The sequence below is a fragment of the Crocodylus siamensis genome, chromosome 14, assembly GCF_052110815.1.
Source record: "Crocodylus siamensis isolate JL-2025a chromosome 14, ASM5211081v1, whole genome shotgun sequence".
Classification (NCBI taxonomy): Eukaryota; Metazoa; Chordata; order Crocodylia; family Crocodylidae; genus Crocodylus; species Crocodylus siamensis.
This window is the reverse complement of record NC_143408.1, coordinates 5,344,702-5,367,685: the sequence shown is the minus strand read 5'-3', so window position 1 is coordinate 5,367,685 and position 22,984 is coordinate 5,344,702. Positions and strand designations below refer to the sequence as shown.

At 47.1% G+C, this 22,984-nt stretch overlaps 1 protein-coding gene and 1 non-coding gene across 2 annotated transcripts; both read right to left on the bottom strand.

Annotated features, from left to right (window-relative positions):
• Positions 1-463: 463 nt before the first annotated feature.
• EEF2 (eukaryotic translation elongation factor 2) lies at positions 464-14,562 on the bottom strand. The gene is made up of 16 exons (XM_090027915.1): positions 14,542-14,562; positions 10,356-10,736; positions 9,168-9,382; positions 8,387-8,568; positions 8,087-8,298; positions 6,810-6,988; positions 6,162-6,267; positions 5,669-5,782; positions 5,336-5,474; positions 4,521-4,716; positions 3,906-4,164; positions 3,166-3,273; positions 2,281-2,634; positions 1,700-1,882; positions 1,442-1,574; positions 464-1,296 (listed from the first exon to the last, which is right to left on the bottom strand). Exons 1-16 carry the CDS (start codon positions 14,560-14,562, stop codon positions 1,103-1,105), a joined length of 2,976 nt encoding a protein of 991 aa, XP_089884041.1. The 3' UTR covers positions 464-1,102.
• Positions 6,017-6,082, bottom strand: LOC149853254 (small nucleolar RNA SNORD37). Its single transcript, XR_016439220.1, has one exon. It is a non-coding gene; the product is annotated as a small nucleolar RNA SNORD37 (small nucleolar RNA).
• Positions 14,563-22,984: the final 8,422 nt, after the last annotated feature.

Here is a 22,984-nt window from a genome sequence, read left to right as displayed (position 1 = left end):
TTAAAGCCCACTTTATACAAACTCAGAAATCCAGTTTAGCATCTAACTTTAAAAGCTGACCTTGTTAGACTGAGGTCAGTAGCTAGAGTAAGCCAACCTTGCACTGAAGCACAGTAGGAATATTTGCCATCTTAGTCCCATAATTACAAGGTCATTTTTAAATACTCTTTTCTAAAGAGATGGAGAGAACCAGCCTCAGGCCCACAGCTAAGCAGTTTCTAGCACAATCTGTGGCAGACTTCTCTACCAAAAATGTGCCTGCAGAGGCTAATCTGACCTCCATGTCCTGGTTTCTCCCTTCAACCTCTCAGCTGACATCCCTAAACTAAAAGATAATGGGCCCAACTCATACCATTCACACTCTCTGGAGCAGTTACCAATAAAAGACAAGCAGGTAGAATCAAATTTTAAAAGTTCAGCAACTTTAAAGCTACTGAAGTGATACTGAGAGTCCATGCAAATATTCATCACCATATCAAATTTATTATTCCAGTGGCACTAATACACTTGTTGATGTTCATGATGACAATCACACTGCACAAGAGCTTCCTGCCTTCTAGTTTCTGCCCAACTAGACATTCCCTTCCATATCCCCCTCCCCTGAACAAACCCACTACAGGCCATTAACCCAAGCAAACCCCCTTAATGCACTTGTCCTGCTTGGCTTGCAATCTGTTGGCTCCAACCTCTCCAAGAGGATCACTCAATGCCCAAGTGCTACCCCCCCCCAAACCCCAACCACACCACCTTTTGCCAAATAACCACTGCAGGAAGGAAAACAGAGCTGCTTCCTTCATTGTGTCAAATAAATATGGAGCCAGGCAACTCTAGTTGCATCAAGTGGAAATGTTTTAAGTTACAATGGCACCGAGTGGGACCCCAATGCATCATGTTCAACACAGAAACCTATAAGGCTGAATATCAATGAGGTTTTTTTTCCTCCCCTTTTGAAAGTCTCAAATTGCTATGAAACCAATTAGGTGTTAATGCAAAAAGATGGTCACTGCAGTCTACCATTTGCCTGCTGCATTGATGTTACACTAGTTAGGTTTATTCAGAGTCCAACAATAGTGACTTTGAGCTGATGTTGGTGGGGAATCTTTTACAATTTGTCCAGGAAGTTGTCCAGTGCTGGGATGCCTTCTTTCAGCCCTTTGCGTTTGCGGGTCTCAGCTACAACTTGGCAGGGACGGCTGGTGCTGTCGAATGGGTCCCCAGGCAGGATCTGCCAATGGTCGAACACGCACTGAGGGAAGGCCTGGCCACCTGTGTTGGATCTCAAGTCAGCTGTGAAGCCTATGGAGGAAAAAGGATGGGTAGGTGTTTAGACAATGGCATTCAAGTGTCTAGGATGGAATAGGATGGCTAGAGGTTTACTCAAGCTTATCCCTCAAGGACACCTTGAGCTTGGGCTTCTGGAGCTCTGTTCCTCCACACTTACCAAAAGACTCGTTGACAGGCAGGTAGGCCTTGACAACAAACATGGGAGTACCAGCCACCTGGGACTCCTCAAAGACATGGCCACGCTTCCTGTTCAGGACACCATAGATGCCACCAACTACTTGCTCTGGGCACTGGAATAGCGAAAGAAAAAAAGACGACATGGGTTACAGAACTGCCAGTTCCTGCTTTCACCTCTCAATACCTTTGAACTTAAGCCCGACTCCTCCATAACTACAGCCAAGCAGAGTCCACATACCTGGATTTCTACAAGATAGATGGGCTCCATGAGTCTTGGCTGTGCAGTAAGCACACAGGCATAGAGGCACCTCCTGGCAGTAGGGATTATCTGCCCACCACCACGGTGGATGGCATCAGCATGCAGGGTCACATCATGCACATCAAAGCGAATTCCACGCATGTTCTCCTCACACAGAGCTCCCTGGAAGAACAGAGCAGAAGCATCAGTAAACAGCTCAAAGTTATGCCTCTCTGTAGCTCCCATCCCATATGCCATCACAAGCAAGCAGGTCCTAGAGGAAGACACCTCTAGACAAGTACTTTAACCAGGACTTTAACCAGATCAAATCACCAATGGCTTAGAGATGGTCATGTTCTGGCCAGGCACTCAGCGAGCATGTGTTCCAGACCAAGACAGTATAAAAGTTTATTATTGTTGGTATGGCAGGCCCACATCCTCAGAGATTTAAAAAAGGCAAGTTTTAGCAGGTGCTTGTTGGCATTCAATGGCACTGCAATCCAACTAGAATCTGCACTAGCATACAGCCAACTCCTACCTTGGATTTGTGGGACAGCAACTGGCACTTGCATATTGCTTACCTCTTTAGTTGCCCACTGGAAGCCAGCCACAACACTGTCCTTGATTTCGTTCAGGTACTGCACTCCCTTGGTGATGTCAGTCAGGATGTTGGGGCCAGTGCCATCAGGACCAAAGCACCAGATTTTACGGGCTTCACTAACATCCCACTCATACTTCTCAGCTAAGTAGCGAGCACGCTGCTTCAACTCCTGGCGGGCAGCCACATCACCTTTGTCAATGTCCTCAGCCAAACCGTCTGGGAAGGGGCGGGCCTTCATGTACAGCCGGTTGTGTTTGTTGGGGGACTTGGAAAGGCACATCACATTGGATTCCTCGCTGACCGTCTCACGGTAAGACACCACAGGGTCAGATTTCTGCACAAGACATCAGACAGACAGTGCATCTCCAGAGGTTAAGTCAGTAGCCACGTCATGGCCATTATACTTTCAAGTGCTCAATATCCAGCTAAAGGTTTGCTTGCCACTAAAATCAAGCCTGGTAATGACCAATATTCAACTAGTTTACTGGCTAAAGCTTTAAACAGCCATCTTTTTTCTAGGAGGGTTTCACACCACCCACTTGGTAAAATGGGAATGATGCCCAGAATCTCCCAAGTCACATGAAGGCAGGGTTAAGATATCAATGGTGAACTAGAGCTAGTCAAGCCTGTACTCAATCAACTTGTCCTATAGCCAGGGCGTAAAGGAGCTGTAGTATTCTTCATACAGCTGCCACTTCCTAGATTTTGCTTGCGCACCTAGCTATTGTGAAGAGAGCTACATAGGCAGGCAGTCCTGTGTTTCCACCTATCTAGAAGCTTACAGGCTAAATAGATCTGCAGCTACTTCATTCAAGAAGTTCAGTTCTTTCAGGCTTTTAGAGGATGACAGAATGCAGAGATTTACCTTAATTGGAATGCATGCATGGTCCTCTTCCAGATCCTTCAGGCAGATCTCCAAATGCAGCTCCCCTGCACCAGCTATGATGTGCTCGCCAGACTCCTCAATGATGCACTGAAAGCAAAAAACAATCAATTATACAGATGGAAGAACATCCTACTAGATTACCACCCCCATCTCCTGCACCACTCACTTATATTTCAGATATTGCTAGCTGAAAGCTCACAGGCAGCAAGTGGTCCTTTAAAACTAATCTAACTGCAAGAAGCAGTTGGCTAGTGAGGCCTGTCAACATTTTATTTGCCAAGTTAACAGCATTTAAAATTTATGACCAGCAAGCTCCAAGATGCCAATAAAGTGCCATGGGGGACCTTGGGCATGCTGCATCACAAAGAGGGGAGTCACCATAGCATATGCTAAAAGGAGTTGCACCTGGGTATAAAAGTCTCAGCTTTAATCTCCAGGAATCCTTCCACACCTCTACAGGCTACAGATTTCAGCTGTGTTCAACTTTGTTCTGGCAGACTTGCACCGAAAGAAGGATGGCAGTTCCCCCTCAAAACTACATGCAGGTGACTCCCAACCCCTACTGGTTCTACTCTCATTTCTACATAGTCAGTTATGCCTCCAGGCCCAAAGAGAGCACACTGGTCCTTTTTTAGGACAGGGAGTTGGGAGAAACACTTGAGTGGCCACTTGAACTCTGCCTGGCAACTGGTATTTCACGGGATGTTTCAGACACTTACTTGCACCATAGGGTCAGACTTGGCCAAACGTTTCAGCCCTTCCACTAGCTTGGGCAGGTCAGCTGGGTTCTTTGCTTCAACAGCCACACGCACCACAGGACTGACGCTGAACTTCATCACTCTCATGTTGTGAGCATGCTCAAAGGTGGTGATTGTTCCAGTCTTCACCAGGAACTGGTCAACACCGACCAGACCAACAATATTACCACAAGGCACATCCTCAATGGGTTCAACGTAGCGGCCCATCATCAGAATGGTCCTGCATTACAAGCAGCAATGAGTAATGCCACGGGGAGAGGGTTGTTTTTGTTTTGTTTTTTAAAATGGGAGCTCTCCTGTGGAATGGGGAGAGGTGGATCCAGCTCCGCAGTAAGAAAGCTATAAAGCTAAGCACCTGGGCTTGACTCATCTAGACAAAGTTGGGAGGTGGGCAGATAGTTGAATGTTGCCTTTCACTCTCTCTCTCAGGTAATGAAAGGCACCTCTCACAATGCTAGAACTGCAGGAGTGAGCATTTCATCCTTTAGCAGAGTAGTGTTATTATAGTTCTATAGTTAGTTTCCAAAAAACACAAGCCATGCACACCAGCTGTGCCTAAGTCTGGCTGGTACTGACCTTTGGATTGGCTTCAAGTACAGGTCTTCCTTCTTGCCAGGTGTATAGTTTGGTCCCATGATTCTGACTTTCAAGCCAGTAGAGACGAGACCAGAGAAGACACGCCCAAAAGCATAGAAGCGGCCCTTGTCAGAGGTTGGCACCATTTTAGAGATGTACATCATCAAGGGGCCTTTGGGGTCACAGTTCTTAATACCTGGGAAATGGAGGCAGACAGTGTTAAACTGTTTGCCAAAGCAAAAGAACACTAAAAAACACCAGGGTGAATGATCGGGTCCTGTATTCTGAGACATGGGCACTACACAGGCTAAATCTCCACATTGTTGGTTAGCCCAGCTGGCAAGGAAGAGAGAAACTGTGCATCAAGCAAATCACACATTAAAAGTCTAGGCTGAGGTTATCCAGATGATAACCACCCTGTCTGCTCAGGCTAACCCAAGTACTCAGGAGCAAGAGCTACTAACAAGCTTATCAGATCCACACTGGCAATGCTGCAGATGTAGGAATCTACAGCTTTAGTCCTGCTGCATTGCAGCAACACAGAAGTAGCTCAAGATTAGAGAGCAGGGGTAGCCAAGCAGTGGCACAGGTGCCACACCTGGGAGGCACATGGCAGGCTGAGGAGAGGACAGGCAGCACAAGGGCACATACAGCAGGGAGCAAAATAGTGCAGCAGATCAGGTGGGAATCAGGAAAGGGAGTGGCACTCAGGGAAGTGCCACCTACTGGCCTTGTATCATCTGCCAGAATGGTTGGGACCCACTGTTGAAGATCTCCAATGCATTTGAGCAACAAAGTGATACAGTTCATCATACCCATGGCAGCCTCGTCGTCAGGGGGTCCCTCGTATAGCAGCTCGCAGCGGTATTTCTGAGCTGTAACAGGAGATGGGAGGTGAATGGTGATCATCTGCAGCAGAGCTTCTCCAGCAGGTAGCCAGCGCCTCATCACAGCCTGATGAAACAGAGTTCAAAGCCCCAGTAAGTCCATGTATACCCCCCTCCCCTTACCCCACAATAGCTTCTCATGAAAGTTTAAGCAGTCCTTCCAAGCTGGAGTATTGTCACAGTGTAGTAAGATTAAATGAACAAAATGTTATGACCAAGCTAACTGCCAGGCCCTGTTTGAGGCCTCAGATCAGTTCTTACCTTCAGCAGGGGTTTGCCCTCCTTGTCCTTATCCTCACTATCCAGCTTGATGTCTAGTTTCTCAATCAGTTTAGCTGTCTCCTCTTTCTTGAAGTTCATGATTGCATCAAAAACCTAAAAGCAAGAGAGTTTAAAGTTAGGAGGGAATACATCAAGTAACCCAGTCTACAGACAAAGCAGCTCAAGGCCGCTTTCAGGCAAGCCAGGAAGTGGCAACTGAATTGCATTCATAGCAACACTGGTATCCATCAGTTACAAGGCAATTTAAAAATCAGACAGATCCCCTTTTGGAAAGGAGGAACTCGCAGCCTCTGCTGCTGCTGCTGCTGCACAGGGGAGCCGAGCTTGTGTCAGATATGCAATTTCTTCAAACTAACAAGTCAGGTCAAAGTGAAGAAATTTTTCATCATCACGCACACACTTGCTGTCTCTGGAGAACAGAGGCACAGTGCACCCCCACTGTTATGGGAGGCTGGGCCCAAAAGGTAGGTACCTTGAAGATGGGGTCTAGGATCAGTTGGCAGAAAGTTCTGGGCAGTTTCTTTCCATCAGGGCTGGTGGCAGATTTGCTGAACTTGCCAGTAGCAGGATCAAAATATCTAGGGGAAAAAAAAAAGGAGGTCAAATCGGAAGGTTAGGGTGGTGCACATTTGCCTACTAGCATTGCAGTCTGCTCGTCTCAGGATTAAAGTTCACCAAGCCAAGGTCCTGCTCAGAGAAAAATGCCAAGTCTTCCAATATGGGGGATGCATTTCTCCATTGGTCACTTACTTGCAGGAGGCCGATGGATCTGACTATACCCACTATATTCAACTTCTAACATGGGTCTGCTTGGGATTTGATTGGAAGCCATTCATAGCACCAAGAGCCCACATGAGATGTCTTACACCACCCTGCCACCATCAGGAGTAGCATCCAAAGGCCTGAAATTTAATACTTTGTTAATTCTCAGCCCATAGGTTCAAGCCTCACTCCTCCAAAGAACAGAACAGAGCAGGCTAGTGTGCATTATGGAGTCAGTGTCCCAACAAAGTGTTTCAAGCTGTAGTCATTTCTGTTGCTTAAGTAGTACTAGATTGAAGAGAAGCAAGCTTGAAACCCCTCAAAAGCACTGTCAAGACCAGGACTTGAGGTGACTCACCTGTCTCCCCACAGCTTCTTCATCATATCCTCTACTTTCTTGGCACGGTCAGCAGGATTCAATTGAGCATCACCCTTTGCAGCAAACTTTGCAACATACATCTCAGCAAACTGTTTCAAGGTGAAAGCCCAGCCATGCAGGCCAGAACCAAAGCCAACAGTACCTAGCACTGGATCAATCTGGAAGATAAGGTCAAGAGACAGTGAGGAACTGACAGAATTTGAACACAAGTTATGCATATGCCAAGGGTGTCCTAACTATGAGAAATCTGATGTTAAACCTTAACTGGTAAGGCATGGCAGCCAGGGAGACTTCATTTGTCTGAACATATGACTTCTGTAAGCGTAGCTTTTCAGAGCTAGAGGACATGCAAGCCCCTGCAGTTTTGGCTTCCAAGCTACAATATGCCAAGTAACTCAATTTCAGTTGTAAAGGAAAAGAGATCAAACCCCAGGGACATTAATTATACAGACTTGCCAGATATGAGTGCAGAGACAGACTTTGCTAGCAGCTACCAGGTCCAATCACCTGTCAAGTGGTATTTGAGGCCCAGATTATGAGGTTCTGGCAGCCCAGAAGACCAGCTCCTACATGAATGCCTGCTGGTTTTCCAATTCATGTAACTAGTTCTTGCTGTACTAAAAGCATTTTATTGATCAAGTCACTCTTCAGGGTCTGTTCGAGATGCCTGAACTGTAAATAGAAACTCTTTCCTACAGGAATAGAAAGGGATCAGAAATACAGTATTTAAATCAAACTGACACCTTTGCTTCAGAAGCATGTTAAGTCATTTCATCCATCTCTGTAGGCCACATGTGGTGTAGGACCAGTCCACAGGCTGGATCAGGGCCATGAACCCCCTTTCTCTATATCTGTCCCCACACATACCTAATCTGACCGGCACTCCAGCCAGTCTGGAACCTGCACTGTGCACAGCATGGATCAGACACGGATGCCACAGGCAGTAGTCTGGCTAGAGTGGCTGCCATGCTGCGCAAAGTTGCCACCCTGGCAGCTTTGGAACTGAGCAACACATACAGAGTGGCTGAAGTGGGCATACATGGTACCCGCTCTACGACAAGTTACCAGCCAAGATGGAGATGTTGTAGTAATGTCTACTGTAAACTGGAGTTCTCTGTGCTAAAACAGACTTCCAAACAGATACTGCTCCTCCTTTCCAAGACGAGGAAGCACTGCTAATAGGCTCTTATTAAGACCCAAGGGTAACTTTAGGATAGAGCTCACGCTAAATACAGGCCTCAAGGCTTGCTCCTTACCATGATGTTTCCCATGGGGCCACTTTCTCCTTCTCCGTACGTGGAGATGATGACATTGACATTCTCCACGATACGCTGAAATGTCTGGTACAGTTCCTCTGGATCCAACTGCAGCTCCAGCAAGGCTCGGTCCATCTTGTTCATCATCAGGACAGGCTTGATCCTCTCAGCAATGGCCTGACGTAGCACAGTCTCTGTTTGTACGCACACACCTGGGAGAGGACGACTAGGTGACTCCTGCTGCAGGGCTAACATTCAAGCCACTACATGATCACCAAGACTAGTAGTGTTAAGTCTTACCAGACACACAGTCTACTACAACCAGAGCACCATCAGTGACACGGAGAGCAGCAGTAACCTCTGAAGAGAAGTCCACATGCCCAGGAGAGTCAATCAAGTTAATCAGGAAACCAGAACCATCTTTGCTCTGCTTGATGAAGGCCAAGTCATTCTCAGACAGCTCATAGAAGAGAGAGATAGCTCTGAAAATAAGATACATAAAAAGGGCAGCAAGATTAGAAAGATCATCTTTACATGAGCCATCTGTTCTCAGTCTAGGAGAGGTAGTGCCAGTAGAAGCACCTACTTATCTTCCCAGGAGCAGGTGTGCTTATTCTCATTTAACTATGTTTGTAGCATCCTTTGGTGTGAAAAAGGTGCTCAGTTTTAATAGACATTGCTGCTGGCAGAGACGTTTAGCTGCCTCAGCTGGAAATGCTCAAGAACTAACAACTGACTATCAAAAGAGCTGTATTAAACCATCATTTCTGACCATTCCAATTAACACCATCATACTCATATTTACATGGGAAGCATTTCATTTATTGTTGGTAGCACTCAGGTTTCAGCACAGACAAGTCAGTATTTGTATCTTAACACCTGTAAAAATACACTCCCAGTACTCTGAATGACAAGGAAATAAACTTCTGAAGCTACAGAACAGTTTGGCTTTGTAGTTTCTTCTTCTAATCTCACATCAGAAGCAAGACTAGAACTCTGAGGTCCCTGGGTTTCGGTCCTGAAGTCAGACCATCGCAGATATGCATCCGAACATCAAGATGCTTGAAGGAAAACAACTTACGTGGATTTGATAGTGATGCACCTTTCCTGCTCATCTTTTCTCGTGTCAGTGAAACGGGTCTCACCAGCACGGGCTGAGGCAATGATACCAGCTTTGCATACCAGAGAGTCAGTCAAGGTGGATTTGCCGTGATCTACGTGGGCGATCACAGACATGTTTCTGATGTTGGCCTTTTTGTCCATGATGGCCCGGATCTGGTCTACTGTAAAGTTCACCTAAGAAAAACATAGCACATAACAGATTTAGTTCTTCCAGAAACTCCAACCAGCCCCGCCAATACACAGCAGGGCCAAGCCGAGTCCTGCTGACATCCATTCCAGTTGCTTAGCAGACATCACAAGGCTGCTCAGAGAAAACTGCAGCAGAAAGCCTACAACAAAAGAAACCTCGCTCTCTCAGCACCTTAACAGGGCTTCCACAAGAATGTTCCCAGGGGTATTATAATGTCTAAATGGAGGGGAGCTAGTTGTTTTCCTTCAAGAAGAGCCTACATGCAAGCACAGCAGCTTCTTATGGCCATGAAACAACCCAGTCATTTCACCCCATCCCCACTGAGGGGCCAGGTGCTCCCCCAGGACACCTGCCATGCCAGCTCCCTCAGATTTTCCCACAGAGGTAACCAAGTATTGCCGCTACTGCAGAGTTACATAAGACTGCCGCCTCACTGCAGGAAAAAATATACGTCCCATGCTGCAATACCTCCTCTGACCAGAGAGGAGGGAGGTTAAAATACATCCTAGCCTCCCCACGCCCTGCCACATCATTCTTCCAGCAAAAAGAAAAGCCCCAAGCGCCTGGATCAGGGGACAGGGGGCAACTTCCCAGCCCCACAGCCAGCACCCAGATGGGGAGGGGCAGCGGCAGCAGACCCCTGTACCTGGAAGAGGGGAGGCAGAGCCACGAAGCAGCTTCATGCTGCCGGGCAGAGGGGCCGGGAGCGCCCCAACCCTCCCCAGCGCCACACTCAAGGGGCACAGGTGTACACTGTGGTGGTGGGGGGGCGGGGAAGAGGCCTTTACCCCCCCCACACACCTGTCCCCTCTTCCTGATCACCCTCTCCTACACCTGACCCCGCCCGCAGGCCGCTCCCCCCGCCGCTGTGAGCCCAGACGCGGCCATATCCCCCAGGCTGGGCGGCTCACGGCCCCCCAGCGCCCCCCAGCCCCCGCGGGGGCACGGACGCCTCACCATGGCGGCGGATGGCGGTGGATTCCCCGAGGTCGGAGAAGAGGAGGGGACCGGTAATGGCGGCGGCTGCGGCCCTGTCTCGCTGGTAGGGACAGAGCGGGCGGAAGAGGACGCTGACGTCAACCTCGCGCCTCTTATAGGCCGGAGCCGGCCCGGGGGGCGGGGAAAGCGGGTAACCGGGGAGGCGGCGGGCGCATACGTGAGAGGCCGCTCTTGCTCCAGCCTCGGGGGAGCTCTATGATCCGGAAGGGCTGGTTTCGGTTCGCTAGGACCACGTGGCTGTTCCAGGCGGTGCCGTGTGGCAGCCCAGCTTCGAGCCTGAGCCTGCAGCTGGTAGGCGAGCAAGGAAGCCAGGAAAAACCCGGAGTCCGCGGAACTGCGCTGAGTAATTTACGAGCCCTTGCGGCGGTAGCCTGATTCTCTGTTGGAAACTGGTGTGATCCTGAACAGACACGACTCAGCATCTGACTGCATCTTCCTCGGTAGCACCTTTGGGGGGTGGATGTTGTCGGGGTGGTGTGAGACGTGCTAGCAAAGCTTCTGTGCTTCACGGAAAGCCGAGAGATCAAGAACAGCGGCCAAACCTGGATCTTGGCAGATAAGGTTCTGGAGGTTGATGCGATCTCTTATGAGACGAGCTAAGTAGTTGGAAAAAATGTTCTTTGCAAGCTTTTGGGCACAAATGCCCTTCTTCAGGCAGAAGGAGAGTTGCATAGGTAAAGGAGTGATAAGGAGACTCCCCAGTAGCTGCCTTGGAAGGGCAAACCAGCCCCACTGTGGGGGGGCCCAACATTATGCAACCAGTGTTTTTTTTGGGTGGTGAAGTCTTTGCAAGGAAGTGGCTCTATTTGCATTTTAACACTTGACTAATTCTCCCAAATAATATTTAAAAAATCCATGATACAACTGTGGTGGGTTAATATTTACCTGAGTACCTCTAAGGGGCCCTAAATTACTTTTACCCAGGCCCTCAACAACCTGAATGCCACCACTGCTCTCCCTATGCTCTCCCAAAGAAGGGTGCCTGTACCCAAAAGCTTGCATAGAACAATTCTCCCAACTATTCCTTTAATGTAATAAAAGATACTACATTTACCCAAACAACTTTATCTGCCTACACCCTTAGACAAACCAGTCTACAACCAATGCCCCTGAGTCCTGAATCTTGGCATTCACTAGACAACCCTCAACTGGGAGGGGACAAGTGATGATCACTCCTTTAACACACAATAAAAATGAATTCCTTCTTTGCAAAGTGGTGTTTATCTCCCTAGGATGCGCTTAGCCAGGATGATGGGATTTGACCTTAGGACTTCGCTGCCCTACAGGTGAATCACTTTTAAAGCAACCTGTAGGTGTAATGAATGAGTTGTAAGTAAGGTCAGCTGCTTCCCTTGCTATGGGCAGTGTAGCACTGATTTTGCTAGAAAAAACTGGGCCTTAAGGAATGTTTTCTCAGTGTCTAAAAACAAGCTAAGATTAAGCTGTGTACTTAGATTGTTTCTGACAGTAGCTAAATAAAATGTTTATTCTTTGTAGTTATTTTATTTATCATATACAAGTGGATATATTTGCTTTTAAAGCTACAGGTAACACCCCTTCCCCTTCTTCCTAAGATTCTTCTCTCTTTTTTTCTCTATTTCTAAATTGTTCTCTTTGAGTTTGGATACAGGTTATTTTACTGGGTTACGACACTAAGTACAAGGAAAGTCATGAGATCTGAATAAATTTTCAGACTGCATTGTAATCTCAGGTGAGTCATCCCAGTTCTGGACTCTCGACTGTATAAACTAGTTCTGCCTTTGACCTTGATCCTGCCATTGAGCTCTGTATGGATGGCCTCTGGCACCCATGTACAGCCCCAGTAGAGCTACTGAGTCCTATACGAGCACTGGGTTACACTTGCACTTTGTTTATTGCAGAATCAGGTCTTGGGCCTTTCAGCCACTCTAGTTTTACTGTTAGAAGCTCAATGCAAGTAGTGTGTTAACAAGGAAAAAAAAAATGAAGCACATACTATTTTAGAAGCACTAAACCATAAACCACAGCATTAACATGGTTTGCTGGAAAATTGGGCATGGTTCTAATATTCCTCTTGCCAGCAAGCATATGGGAGCCCTCGCTGTGAAGCCAATGTGAACAGCAACAAGCACCAAGGTCACAAAACCAAGCCCTGGCTTAGTCTGTTCCTTCTCTGTAAATCAAAGGACCCCCCTCTAATAGATAGAGACATTTCACTGTTTTGTTGGCATCTTTAAACATAACTGCAGGTTGCTTCAACTTTGCAGGTTAAACATGATACTCCCTGATGCTGTAGCACCAGCTCCAGCTGCTGCCAGATGTTCACTGTTAAACAGAAGCTGGAATAATTCACTGATCTATTATTTTTCTCTGCATATTTGGCAGGGGGAGGAAGCAGAAAGAGCCTCTTGATTTTTTTTCCTCCCAGGTTCATGTCTTTGCCGGTGTGTTGTTGTCTCGGTGACGTCTACATTTCTAACCAATAATAAACTACTGGGGGGAGGAGGAAGTGCCTTGGCTAGGGTGGATAATGAGAAGGGGAAGGGAAAGGGAGTTGCAAATGTCTGCAGGGAGGCCTGGCTGCGCATGAGCTAGCAGGGGTGGAGAGGGCAGCAGCTACACCTGTAGGAAGGGAGGTTTTGTTGCAAGTCCAGAGCTCCCAGAGGTGCAGCTTTTGGCCTGCTGATGCCTTCACTTGCCTGCCAAGAGCGGGGAGAGCAGAGCGGCTCCGCTGTGCTGCATAAATCATGCTCTAAGGAGAATTATTTTTAGAGCCTGCACTAAAGCTGGGTTCCTGGCTCTGTTGCTCAGTCAAGCTCATCCGTTCTTCTGGCTTCATCTTCCCTCAGCTTGTGGGGGAGAGCTTCACAAGCAGAGCAACTGGGAAGATTATAAAATGTCTCCTTGAAATGCCTGCTGCTAAAAACCTCCTCAACCACAGATGGGAATTGCCTTGAAATGACCCCGGAGGGCTGTAGCTGTCTAGCTGGATAGGGCTGGGAATGTGGAAGAGAAGCAGTGATCAAATTAAGCAAAGCATCCAGTAATCTCCCTCCCCTGGCTTTCTCTAGCTCTCTGGGTGGGGTGTTCAGGCTTTGTTTCCAGGTGCTGACTAGTCCAATCTCTACTGCTGTGAATCAGAGGCTTGTGGAGATAACTGAATCACACTGCACTCAAGCTAGTCCTGCTTTTGGGTCCTTTCAGTAGAGCCAAACCTAGCAGGATCTATCTGCACGCTGCAGCCTGCTAGTGCCCCCCTGAATGAGGAAACCTATCCAGAAAAACCATTATGCAGTTAGCTATGGGGCAATGATATCTTCAGGACCTTTGGACACCCCAGAAGCATAGGCTAGGAGCACAGTAACAGAAAGGACAGGGAGGAGGTGGTTAGGGTTAGATGAGTGGAAGAACTGAGAGGAGAGGAGCAAAGCATGACTCAAAGTCCTCTGGAGTGTGGACCATCAAGATCCCAAGGACAGTAGGAGGGGGGTTCTGTGAAGTCAGGGACAATATGCTGTCATTTATAATGTGTCTGTATTGGGCTGCTTCTACTCAACATGCCTATGGAGTTGTGCCAGCCAGCAGGAGCAAAGTATGCCCCAGGAAGCTAGCTCAGAAGAGATTCCAGTTGCTGACAAAATATCTAATTTTGTCTACATGTGCCTTCTGCTAGCTGTTGTGTGGTGGCGGAAGTCTTCTTTCAGCGGGGAGGCAGGGTTCTGCCTCTATGAGAAGGAAAGTGCACCAGAGTTCAGCCAGCAAAACCCCATGGTATAGGTCAGGCCTTAGCTGCATGCCCAGGTTGGCTAAAAGGAAACTCAAAGATCACAGGACCAAGGCAGGCCCCTTTGAAGATGCACAGTAGCCCAGCACAAAGCCCAGTTGAATCAGGTGAACACAAAAGGAATCGCTCCTTTCCAGGCAAAGGATTTTCTACTCCTTCAGGTCAGAACAGAAGATGTGCCATGCATGCCATTCTGCAATTATTTCCTCAATGCCTTGTTCTCTCTTGAAACACCTTTGGGTAAAAATCAAAGCATGGCTCGTTAAACACATTATCTACTGCAGGGGTGGCTGGCCTGTGGCATGCATATCACATGTGGCAAGGACAGCCAATGTGTTTGGCACACAAGCAGTGGTTGATTAAAGGGGCACTACCTCATACTTTCGCCTTCATTTGTGGCATGCTTGCCAAGAAGTTTGGCCAGTCTGATGATCAGCCTACCTTTCTTTCCCTCCAAAAGAACCATAAAAATGGCTCTTGATTTATTCACAGTCAACCTATTTTCAGGCCCCCAACAGTCTTGACTTCATCCCTGCAGTATTTTTGTACATGCAAGAAAAATCTACAAATCAGAAAAGTTTGCAGTGTAAGTTGTAGGTTAGTATTTTTAGGGCATTAACCCACCGGGTCCTTTCCTTGGTCGGTTGACTCTTATGTGGGATTTTTGTAAAGACAATAGGACTTCAAGGTCTTTATCTGTCCTTATCAGCTTAAATTTGGAGGGTGGGGAAGGAGAGCTGTTTTTCCTCAAAAAGAACCTGAAAATGGGTGTCAACTTATAATCAGCACAATATGGTACCTTTTTCATTAATCCTAAATACCGTCTCAAACCAGTGGATTAGATTCCCTTCTCACATGTGCTGACATGAAACAGGAGGGACTTCACTGAAGTCAGTGGAATTACAGCAATGTCAGCTATGAGAGTGGAAATTAGACCTGTTGTTATATGGAGGTTCCCTAAGCCCCAGTGCTGCAGGACAGTCTTATTTGCCCCAGTTTCACAGATGGGGAAATGTAGGGGGTGATGAAATCATTTGCCCATGTCATAAGTTAGTGGCGGAATCAAGTGTTCGGCCTCGGCCTCTATTTTTGTTTATTTAGTATGCATAGCCTAATGGGAGAGAGACTGTTTTTTCTACCCTCTAATCTAGTGATTCTCAACTGGAGTGCCATGGGGTGCCATGAGATCCTTTCAAGGGTGCTATGGGGTGCTACGCAGTATTAGCACTGTTCATTTTACAAACATGACTTACAAGATAAACAAATTGAAATCCAATTTTGTGGCCTTTTGAGTTCTTTGCAACGGAAAAAAAACCCTGCTCTGCTATTTTTCTGTAGTTAAAAAAACAGTGAAAACTAAGAGCTGGCATTTTCTGAGGGTGCCTCGAGTCTATCCAGGGGTACCCCAAGTGTAAAAAGGTTGAGAACTACTACTCTAACCTCAACACACAACATAGAAAGTTTGGACGCAACAAAGTCACTTTGCTCTACAACCACCGTGCCCTCAGCAAAATCCACCACTGAATTCATGACACCTCCACCCCCAGCTCACTTTAAATACAGCTGTTTGCAGTCGTATCAAATACAGCTGTTTGCAGTTTCTATGGGTGTGAAAGGGGCAATGTTGCTCTCACTGTGGCTCCAAGGGAGTTACACCAAGGATTGCTTGGGCTCAGAGTGTCTGTCTGGGGGTGTACATTCTCCCTGTGGCAGGATGAGTTATCAGCTGGTAGAGTTGCTAAGGTAACTGTTTGAATTTTTAGCACAAAGGCTGGGTTTTGCCAGCGTTTAAATTAAGGATGATTGGCCTGGTTAACACATTGGCCTGTCAGGGGAGTTGTCTTATTGTATTTTGTTTGATTAATATGTGTTGCTATTGCCAACAGGAGGAAGGCTCCTGGAAATCTGTCTTCCCCAGCAGCAGTGGGATGGGGGGCTATTCTTTCAGTCACTGGTGTAAAACCTTTGCAAGAGGAAAACTGGGCCCCTAGTAGTCAGATCTGCAACTCTGCTGTAAATAAAACTTCCAGGGACTTCAATGGAAGTGTGGTCCGTGCAGGGTCTGGAGCACCAGGTGTTCCTAGCAGGGGCACTGTGCTGCAGTGGAAGCAACACGCTGAGCCAGGCTGCCTGAAGCTTGCGCAGAAGATGCACATTCTCAGCATGCCACAAACCCCAGCCCTAGGGCTTCTCTTGCAGCGGAAAGGGGGATCAGATGAGTAACTCTCCTCATACAGACTCTGCAGCCCTCCTCCTCTCGCCCTGTGATCAAACACCTGCGTTCCACCTGCATAACAGAGAGCAGAGGGCAGTTTAAGTCCCTCTCTTTTCCCTCCTCCTCCAGCTAGATCACAGATGCAAGAACTGACTCCCCCATGGTGACTTTGTGAACTTGCAACATGGTCTGAAGTCCCTTTCAAACACTTGTTCACTTACTACCATTGACCCTCTCTGCTTATCTGGGGGAGGCCTGCCTGCCAGAGTGCTGAGCTCCTTGCAATTTCCAGATGAGACCCACTACCATTCACATGCCCAGGGGACCAACAAGATTTCCAAGAGCAGGTCAAAGATGCCAAGCACTTTGCAAAATCTGCCCTTGGAGCATATAAGCAACACAGAGCCATAGAGAGATGCCCAAGCCAGCTCAAGAACCAGAAGCAGGACAGCTTCATTAGCATCGAGCTCACCACAGACTAATGTACTCTGCTGAGACGTGAATTAGTCTGCATGTAATGCTGTGCTAATGCGGCTATTTCCCGTACCCAAACTGTTAACTGATACGGAAAGTTAGGCAAGCATGAGGCTGGGATGATTTAAACAGGGATGATCCTGCCTTGAGAAGCAGGTTGGACTAGGTGACCTCCTGTGGTTCCTTCCAGCCCTATTCTTTAATGATAACTACAGACATCTACAGACAAAGTACTGGGCCAGGCCTTGGGAGACCCAGAGTTGATTCCCCACTTTTCCATTGGCCTACTTGCCACAGATAAGCCAGTAGACTGCCCCATGCCCCAGTTTCCTCATCTGTAAAACAGGGATAATGAGACACGGTGCAGCCCTATCAGATTCCAGCAAATCTGTGACTTCTCCTAAATACCTTGTCACAAGAACACAAAAAAGGAAAGGTGGAAGTAGCCAGAGGGCTGTTATCTTACTGCAGTGGACCTCAGCTAGAAGGGTGGAAATGTCCTTCACCCAGTTTGCTCCAGGTATGCTTTAAGAAAGCATTCCCCTGCCACAACATGTTGGACCAACTCTCCTCACATCATCATTAATACTGCTGAGCACAGATCTGAAAGCATAATAGTTTGCTCCCTTGTGGGAATGAACTGGTGGATGGAGGGGCTGAGAGGGGATGGAGAATAGAATTCAAGCCCCACTGAGTTGAATGGGGAAGGAGAAAGGGTGGATACACTTGATGACACTATTGCTGGGGCAGAAACAATTTTAAGGCTGGATAATAAATAACAAGGGGCAGCTGACAGATTTCCCTATGCCCCAGGACTTGCCTGGAAACCCACTCTACTGCCCCATCCATCCCACCACAGAATGGGCCCCTGGGCATTTGGGCTGGGGCATCAAAGGCCACATCACTTCTCTGTGCGCCACTGGCTCCAGAACATGGAGTGGCTCAGTCATATTAACCCAACAGACCACTTACACTGAGAACAGCCCTCTGATCAATTATTCCTCAGTAACTCCAGGTACAGAGACTTTCAGTGTTTAACACCGAAAAATGCAAGGTTCTCCACCTTGGGAGGAAAAACCTCCAGCATCCTTATAGGCTCGGCAGTGCTACTTGAAGAAAGAGACTTGGGGGTCATCACTGACCGCAAGATGAATATGAGCCTTCAATGCGATGCTGCGTCTAGTAAAGTGAGCAAAATGCTGGCTTGCATCCATAGATGCTTCTCAAGAAAATCCCAGGACATCACTCTCCCCTTGTACTCGGCCTTGGTGAGGCCGCAGCTGGAGTACTGCGTCCAGTTTTGGGCTTCACAATTCAAAAAGGATGTGGAGAAGCTTGAGAGAGTCCAGAGAAGAGCCACGCACTTGATCAGAGGTCAGGAAAACAGACCTTACAATGACAGGCTGAGAGCCGTGGGGCTCTTTAGCCTGGAAAAGCACAGGCTCAGGGGTGATCTGATGGCCACCTATAACTTTATCAGGGGTGACCACCAGGATCTGGGGGAACGTTTGTTCACAAGAATGCCCCAAGGGATGACGAAGTCAAATGGTTATAAACTACTGCAAGACCGTTTCAGGCTGGACATAAGGAAGAATTTCTTTACTGTCCAAGTCCCCAAGGTCTGGAATAGGGCAAGCACCTACACTGACCACCTTCAAGAGAAATTTGGATGCTTATCTTGCTGGGAACCTTTGACCCCAGCTGACTTCCTGCCCCTCGGGCGGGGGGCTGGACTTGCTGATCTTCCGAGGCCCCTTTCAGCCCGAACGTCTATGAAATCTGTTCCAGAAGACTGCCCAACCTTGCATGTAGGAGACAGCGAGTAACTAAATAAAAGGTTACATTTTACAAGAGTGATTAATCCTCATCATTTCAAAACATTGACTGATTGACAGTCACAGTCAGGAGGGAATCCCTCTATTTTAGAGCTGTGCAATTGGCCGGATGCATTTTGCAATGTAAAGAGCTAGAAGATTCATGGACTAATGGTACTGTAGTAAAAATGTGGATTTTGTTCGTTCTTGGAAAAGTGTGTTTTTTCACTCTTCCATAACTCATACATATGAATGGGAGAGTGAAACAACATGGTTTTCCAAGAGTGTACAATATACTTTCCGTGTGCAATTGTATACAATAGTACTTTACATATATTGTACAATCTCTGGCTTCTTTACTTTTCATTCCATCCAGGAAGACAACACACCAACTGCTGAACTTCCTCAGCCTGACAAAGGGTTTTTGAACCCGAAAGCTTGCTTCAAAATTGTTTTCCAGCTATTTAAGCTGGTCTAGTAAAAGCTATCAGATTCACCCAAAGAACCTTGTCTGCTAATATACTTTCCAAAAGTAAACACGATCTCCATTTTTTTTCAGCAAAGAACAACAGCAAAAATGGCTAATATTTGATTCTGGAAACAATTGTGGCCATAGTCAAAGAGAAATATTTTTCAAAAGTGCCTAGGTCACATTTTCCAGAATAACCAAGTCTCTTGAAGCCAGCCTAGTAAATACATTTAGACACCTAGACTTGTAGATGGGCACTAAATGGCACTTTAAAAATACACTTGCTCCCCAGATCCTCCCAGGTATTATTTATTATTCTATTTGGCAAATGAGGTTCTTTGGGTGAATCTGATATCCTTTATTAGACCAACTATTTAATAGCTGGAAACTATTTAAGTTGGTCTAATAAAAGATATCAGATTCACGCAAAGAACCTGGTCTGCCTATGTCCGTAGACCAACATGGCTACAACCTACACCCTTATTCTGCTTAAGCACTTATCACCCCTTGATTTCAGCGGAGGATCTTAGGGGCCCAAACAGTGGGAAGATCTGGGTTGAGTCATCTGACTTCCATTGACACTAATGTGTTTTTTGGGTTGTTTTTTTTTAATTTCCACTTGGCGTCTATGTGGATCTTTATGCCTTTACAAATCTAGTTCTGAAGGGTAGTAGTGAGACTTCGGCTTCAAATTTTTAAGGCAAGGGGGCACATAACCAGAGCAAATTATTCTCTTAAATGCACAGGTGACTTGAAAAACAAATCATATGATTCCCCATCTGCCCCAAGCCTTCTTTGCTGGGATCCTACAGCACAAGCTCATTGTCCCACCCTAAGTACCTGTGAAGAATGGAGATAACACCTTTTCCCAAGGCAGTTGGGGCTAATTGAGTTAATTGCCATTAAGGCTGCATGCCTTAAGGACTGAGCCTGCTGCCTGTTTTTATGCAGAGTTAAAGCCTGGGCCAATCAGCTCCAAGATAAACTGGTCTCCGTTTTTAGCCTAAGGTTCAACACTTACAACATCGTTTCCCATGATCTTTCAAAAAGCACAAATAGTCCTTAGCTGCACAACTCCTGTTGATTTTCATGGTGGTTTTGCTACTTTGTCCCTCAGAAAAATCCCCTCCCCAAACAGTCCTCAAGTCCAAAAATTACAAAAAGGGATTTGAGGCCCTAGTCCTTTGCAGAAGTTTCTAAGCCCACCGATGTGCCTACTGTAAACTACGTCTGTTATTTCATCACAGAATTGGGGCCCCTGTTGGTTACTTGAGTTTTGAAAGATTATAGTAGAAACTACCCAGTACTTCTGAAAATCCGTGAGACTTAAGGAAGAACATCTTGCATCTGAAAGTTTGTCTAACTTTATCCCAACTACGTAACTTGACCGATGAAAGACATCACCCAAAGAAAACCTTGCCTCTTGCATAATTTCTGGACTGTCAGGGTTACAAAAATCACTCTTACCCTACTTTGAAAATCAGTTTATCTATTGAGGTGCCAAATATGGATATAGGAATCAAACTTTGTGAAAATCTTGACCAACAAATACTAGATATCACCTTTGCCTAGTTTACTGGGTTGCCAACTCTTACTGTTTTATCCTAGGATCACAAAATATTGATCATGCCTTTTAATTCCTGCCCCTGGAAACAAAGGATTACTTGAGAATCTCATCTTTCATTTTTAAAAAGAAGTTTCTAGTTCTGGTGTTATAAAAGACTAAAAATATTAACTGATTGTACCTTAACATGTAGAAATCAAAATGAGAAGAAAAAAAAAAGATCCCCAAATAATTTTACAACATTTTTAGCTACTCTTATGGTATTTTGGGTCTTGAATGATGATTTTTGCTTGCATAGGACTGGCAAGGCTGTGTTGGAATACAAACCTTTTGAAGCAAATATATAAATTTGAAGTCTGCCTTCAAATTATGCTCAAGAGAAAGTTTCCTAAAGGGAAAAGATATAAAAGACTTGTGCAATTTTATACTTCTCTTTGGGTTTTTGGAGGGTTCTTTTTGCTTATTTTGTTAATATATTTAAATCAAGGCCAACCAACTTTGAAGTTAGATAAAATATCTATCTAGTTCCTGCACCCCCTATATTTTATCTATCTATCTAATAGGGGTTTTGCTGCCATGGCAGAGCTGTGAGTGTGAAGTGTTATGCAAAAACCTGTATCTCTGCCTGTAGTTGTTACTGTTATACACAGTGACATAACCACACCACCAAAGCACTTCAGTCCCTCGAAGCTAATGCCGACAGCCCCGTGAAGTTGGGTGGGTTTTTAAAACTCATGTTCATTCAGACGATCACAAGCCTTTTGAGGGTCATGCTCATGATTTTTGAAACTGGGGTCACCGGTGCTAATGTCTGCACCACTAGGACAGCAAGTCCCAGAAAGTCAGGACAATGCCAGCTAGCAGAGCTTGAGAGGGCAAATCTGAGGATCTAAATTTAGCATCTTCCTGACTGCAACTCCAGCTGAGTCATAGGACCTCATTTGCTTTGTATCTGTTTCCATCTTGCAATATGGGTAAGGCTCATTAACATCCCTGGTGCCAAAGCCCAGGGTCCGTCAGCTGGAACAGAAGCAGGTCCATGGACCCTTTCTTCTTTCAGGGCTCTGCCGCAGGGGGCTGGGTCGGACCTTCCTGAGCCATGGGTGTATGTGGGAGGACTTCAAAGTACAAATCCCCACTGGAAGGGAGGAGATAGCATCAGCTGCATATTACCCTCCTCCCCTCATCAGCCCTTAGAGAGCCGGTTCCACTTACCAAGGATAGGCAGAGGCTGGAAGGTTTTCCTTGGACAACCATGGTGGGCAACGGTGGGATCTCCTCCTCCTCCTCCCAGCTACTATGGAGACTCTTCAGGGGAAAGTTACAGAATCAGATTAGCCTGGGCCGCATTGCAGGGCCAGGATATGAAGCTCCTATGGAGCTGATCTGCCCTGCGGTCAGTCACGGGCACAGCCAGGACGCACAAGGCTGGGGTGAGGACGGCTCTGGCCTCCCTGGGAATCTGCCAAGTTTATGTGATGCTCCCACAAGACACTTTGGTTCAGAACTCATGGTAGAGGAGATACCTCTTATTAGACCAGCTAGATTTTTGCAAACATTTCTCGAATTGTAAGCTTTCGGGCACAAACACCCTTCATCGGGCGTCAGAGAAGAGATTGGAAAAGCTCTGGGTAGAAATGAAAGTCCCACAAGACACTTCAGCGGGTCAAAGCCCAGTCCCCAGGTGGTAAGTAGGATGGTGTGGGTGGGTCTGGGTATGGGGGGTGGGCACGCGTGTAAGGGTGTGGGTGGATGGGGGATGCGGGTATGGGTGCATGTGGGTGTGGATGGGTGTAGGTATGTGCTCCCATTAATTACAGAAATCCAGCCCATCGTGGCTAATGATCCCAACTCCCTTTCTCCCGCAAGTCGGATCATCTCTGGAGCCCACCGGGCAGCTCGCACATGTCAAGCGAGCAGGATTTGGCCTTGTTCCCTCAAATGACACGCTGCACTGATGAACCCACAGGGTTGGGAGCGATTCGAAAGATAAATCCCTTTGCATTCACCCTGAACCTGAGGACTTCTGTTATACCCCGAATATGGTGAAGGAGTCACAGCACTTTACTGCGGAGGATGCTCCTTCCACCCCTGGTTGCACGTGGACTGGGTGTGAGACCCGCTCCCTCCCTGTCCCCCCACCGCGCTCGGCCCCTTTAAGAGCCCGCGGCTGTCAGAGGCGGAGGGGGCGGGGTTCTGGCGGCAGCGGCGCCGGCGGGCGGCTGCATTGCGCCTGCGCCCGCGGCTGGGGTGGGAGGGAGGCTGCGAGGGCGCGCTCTGATTGGCCG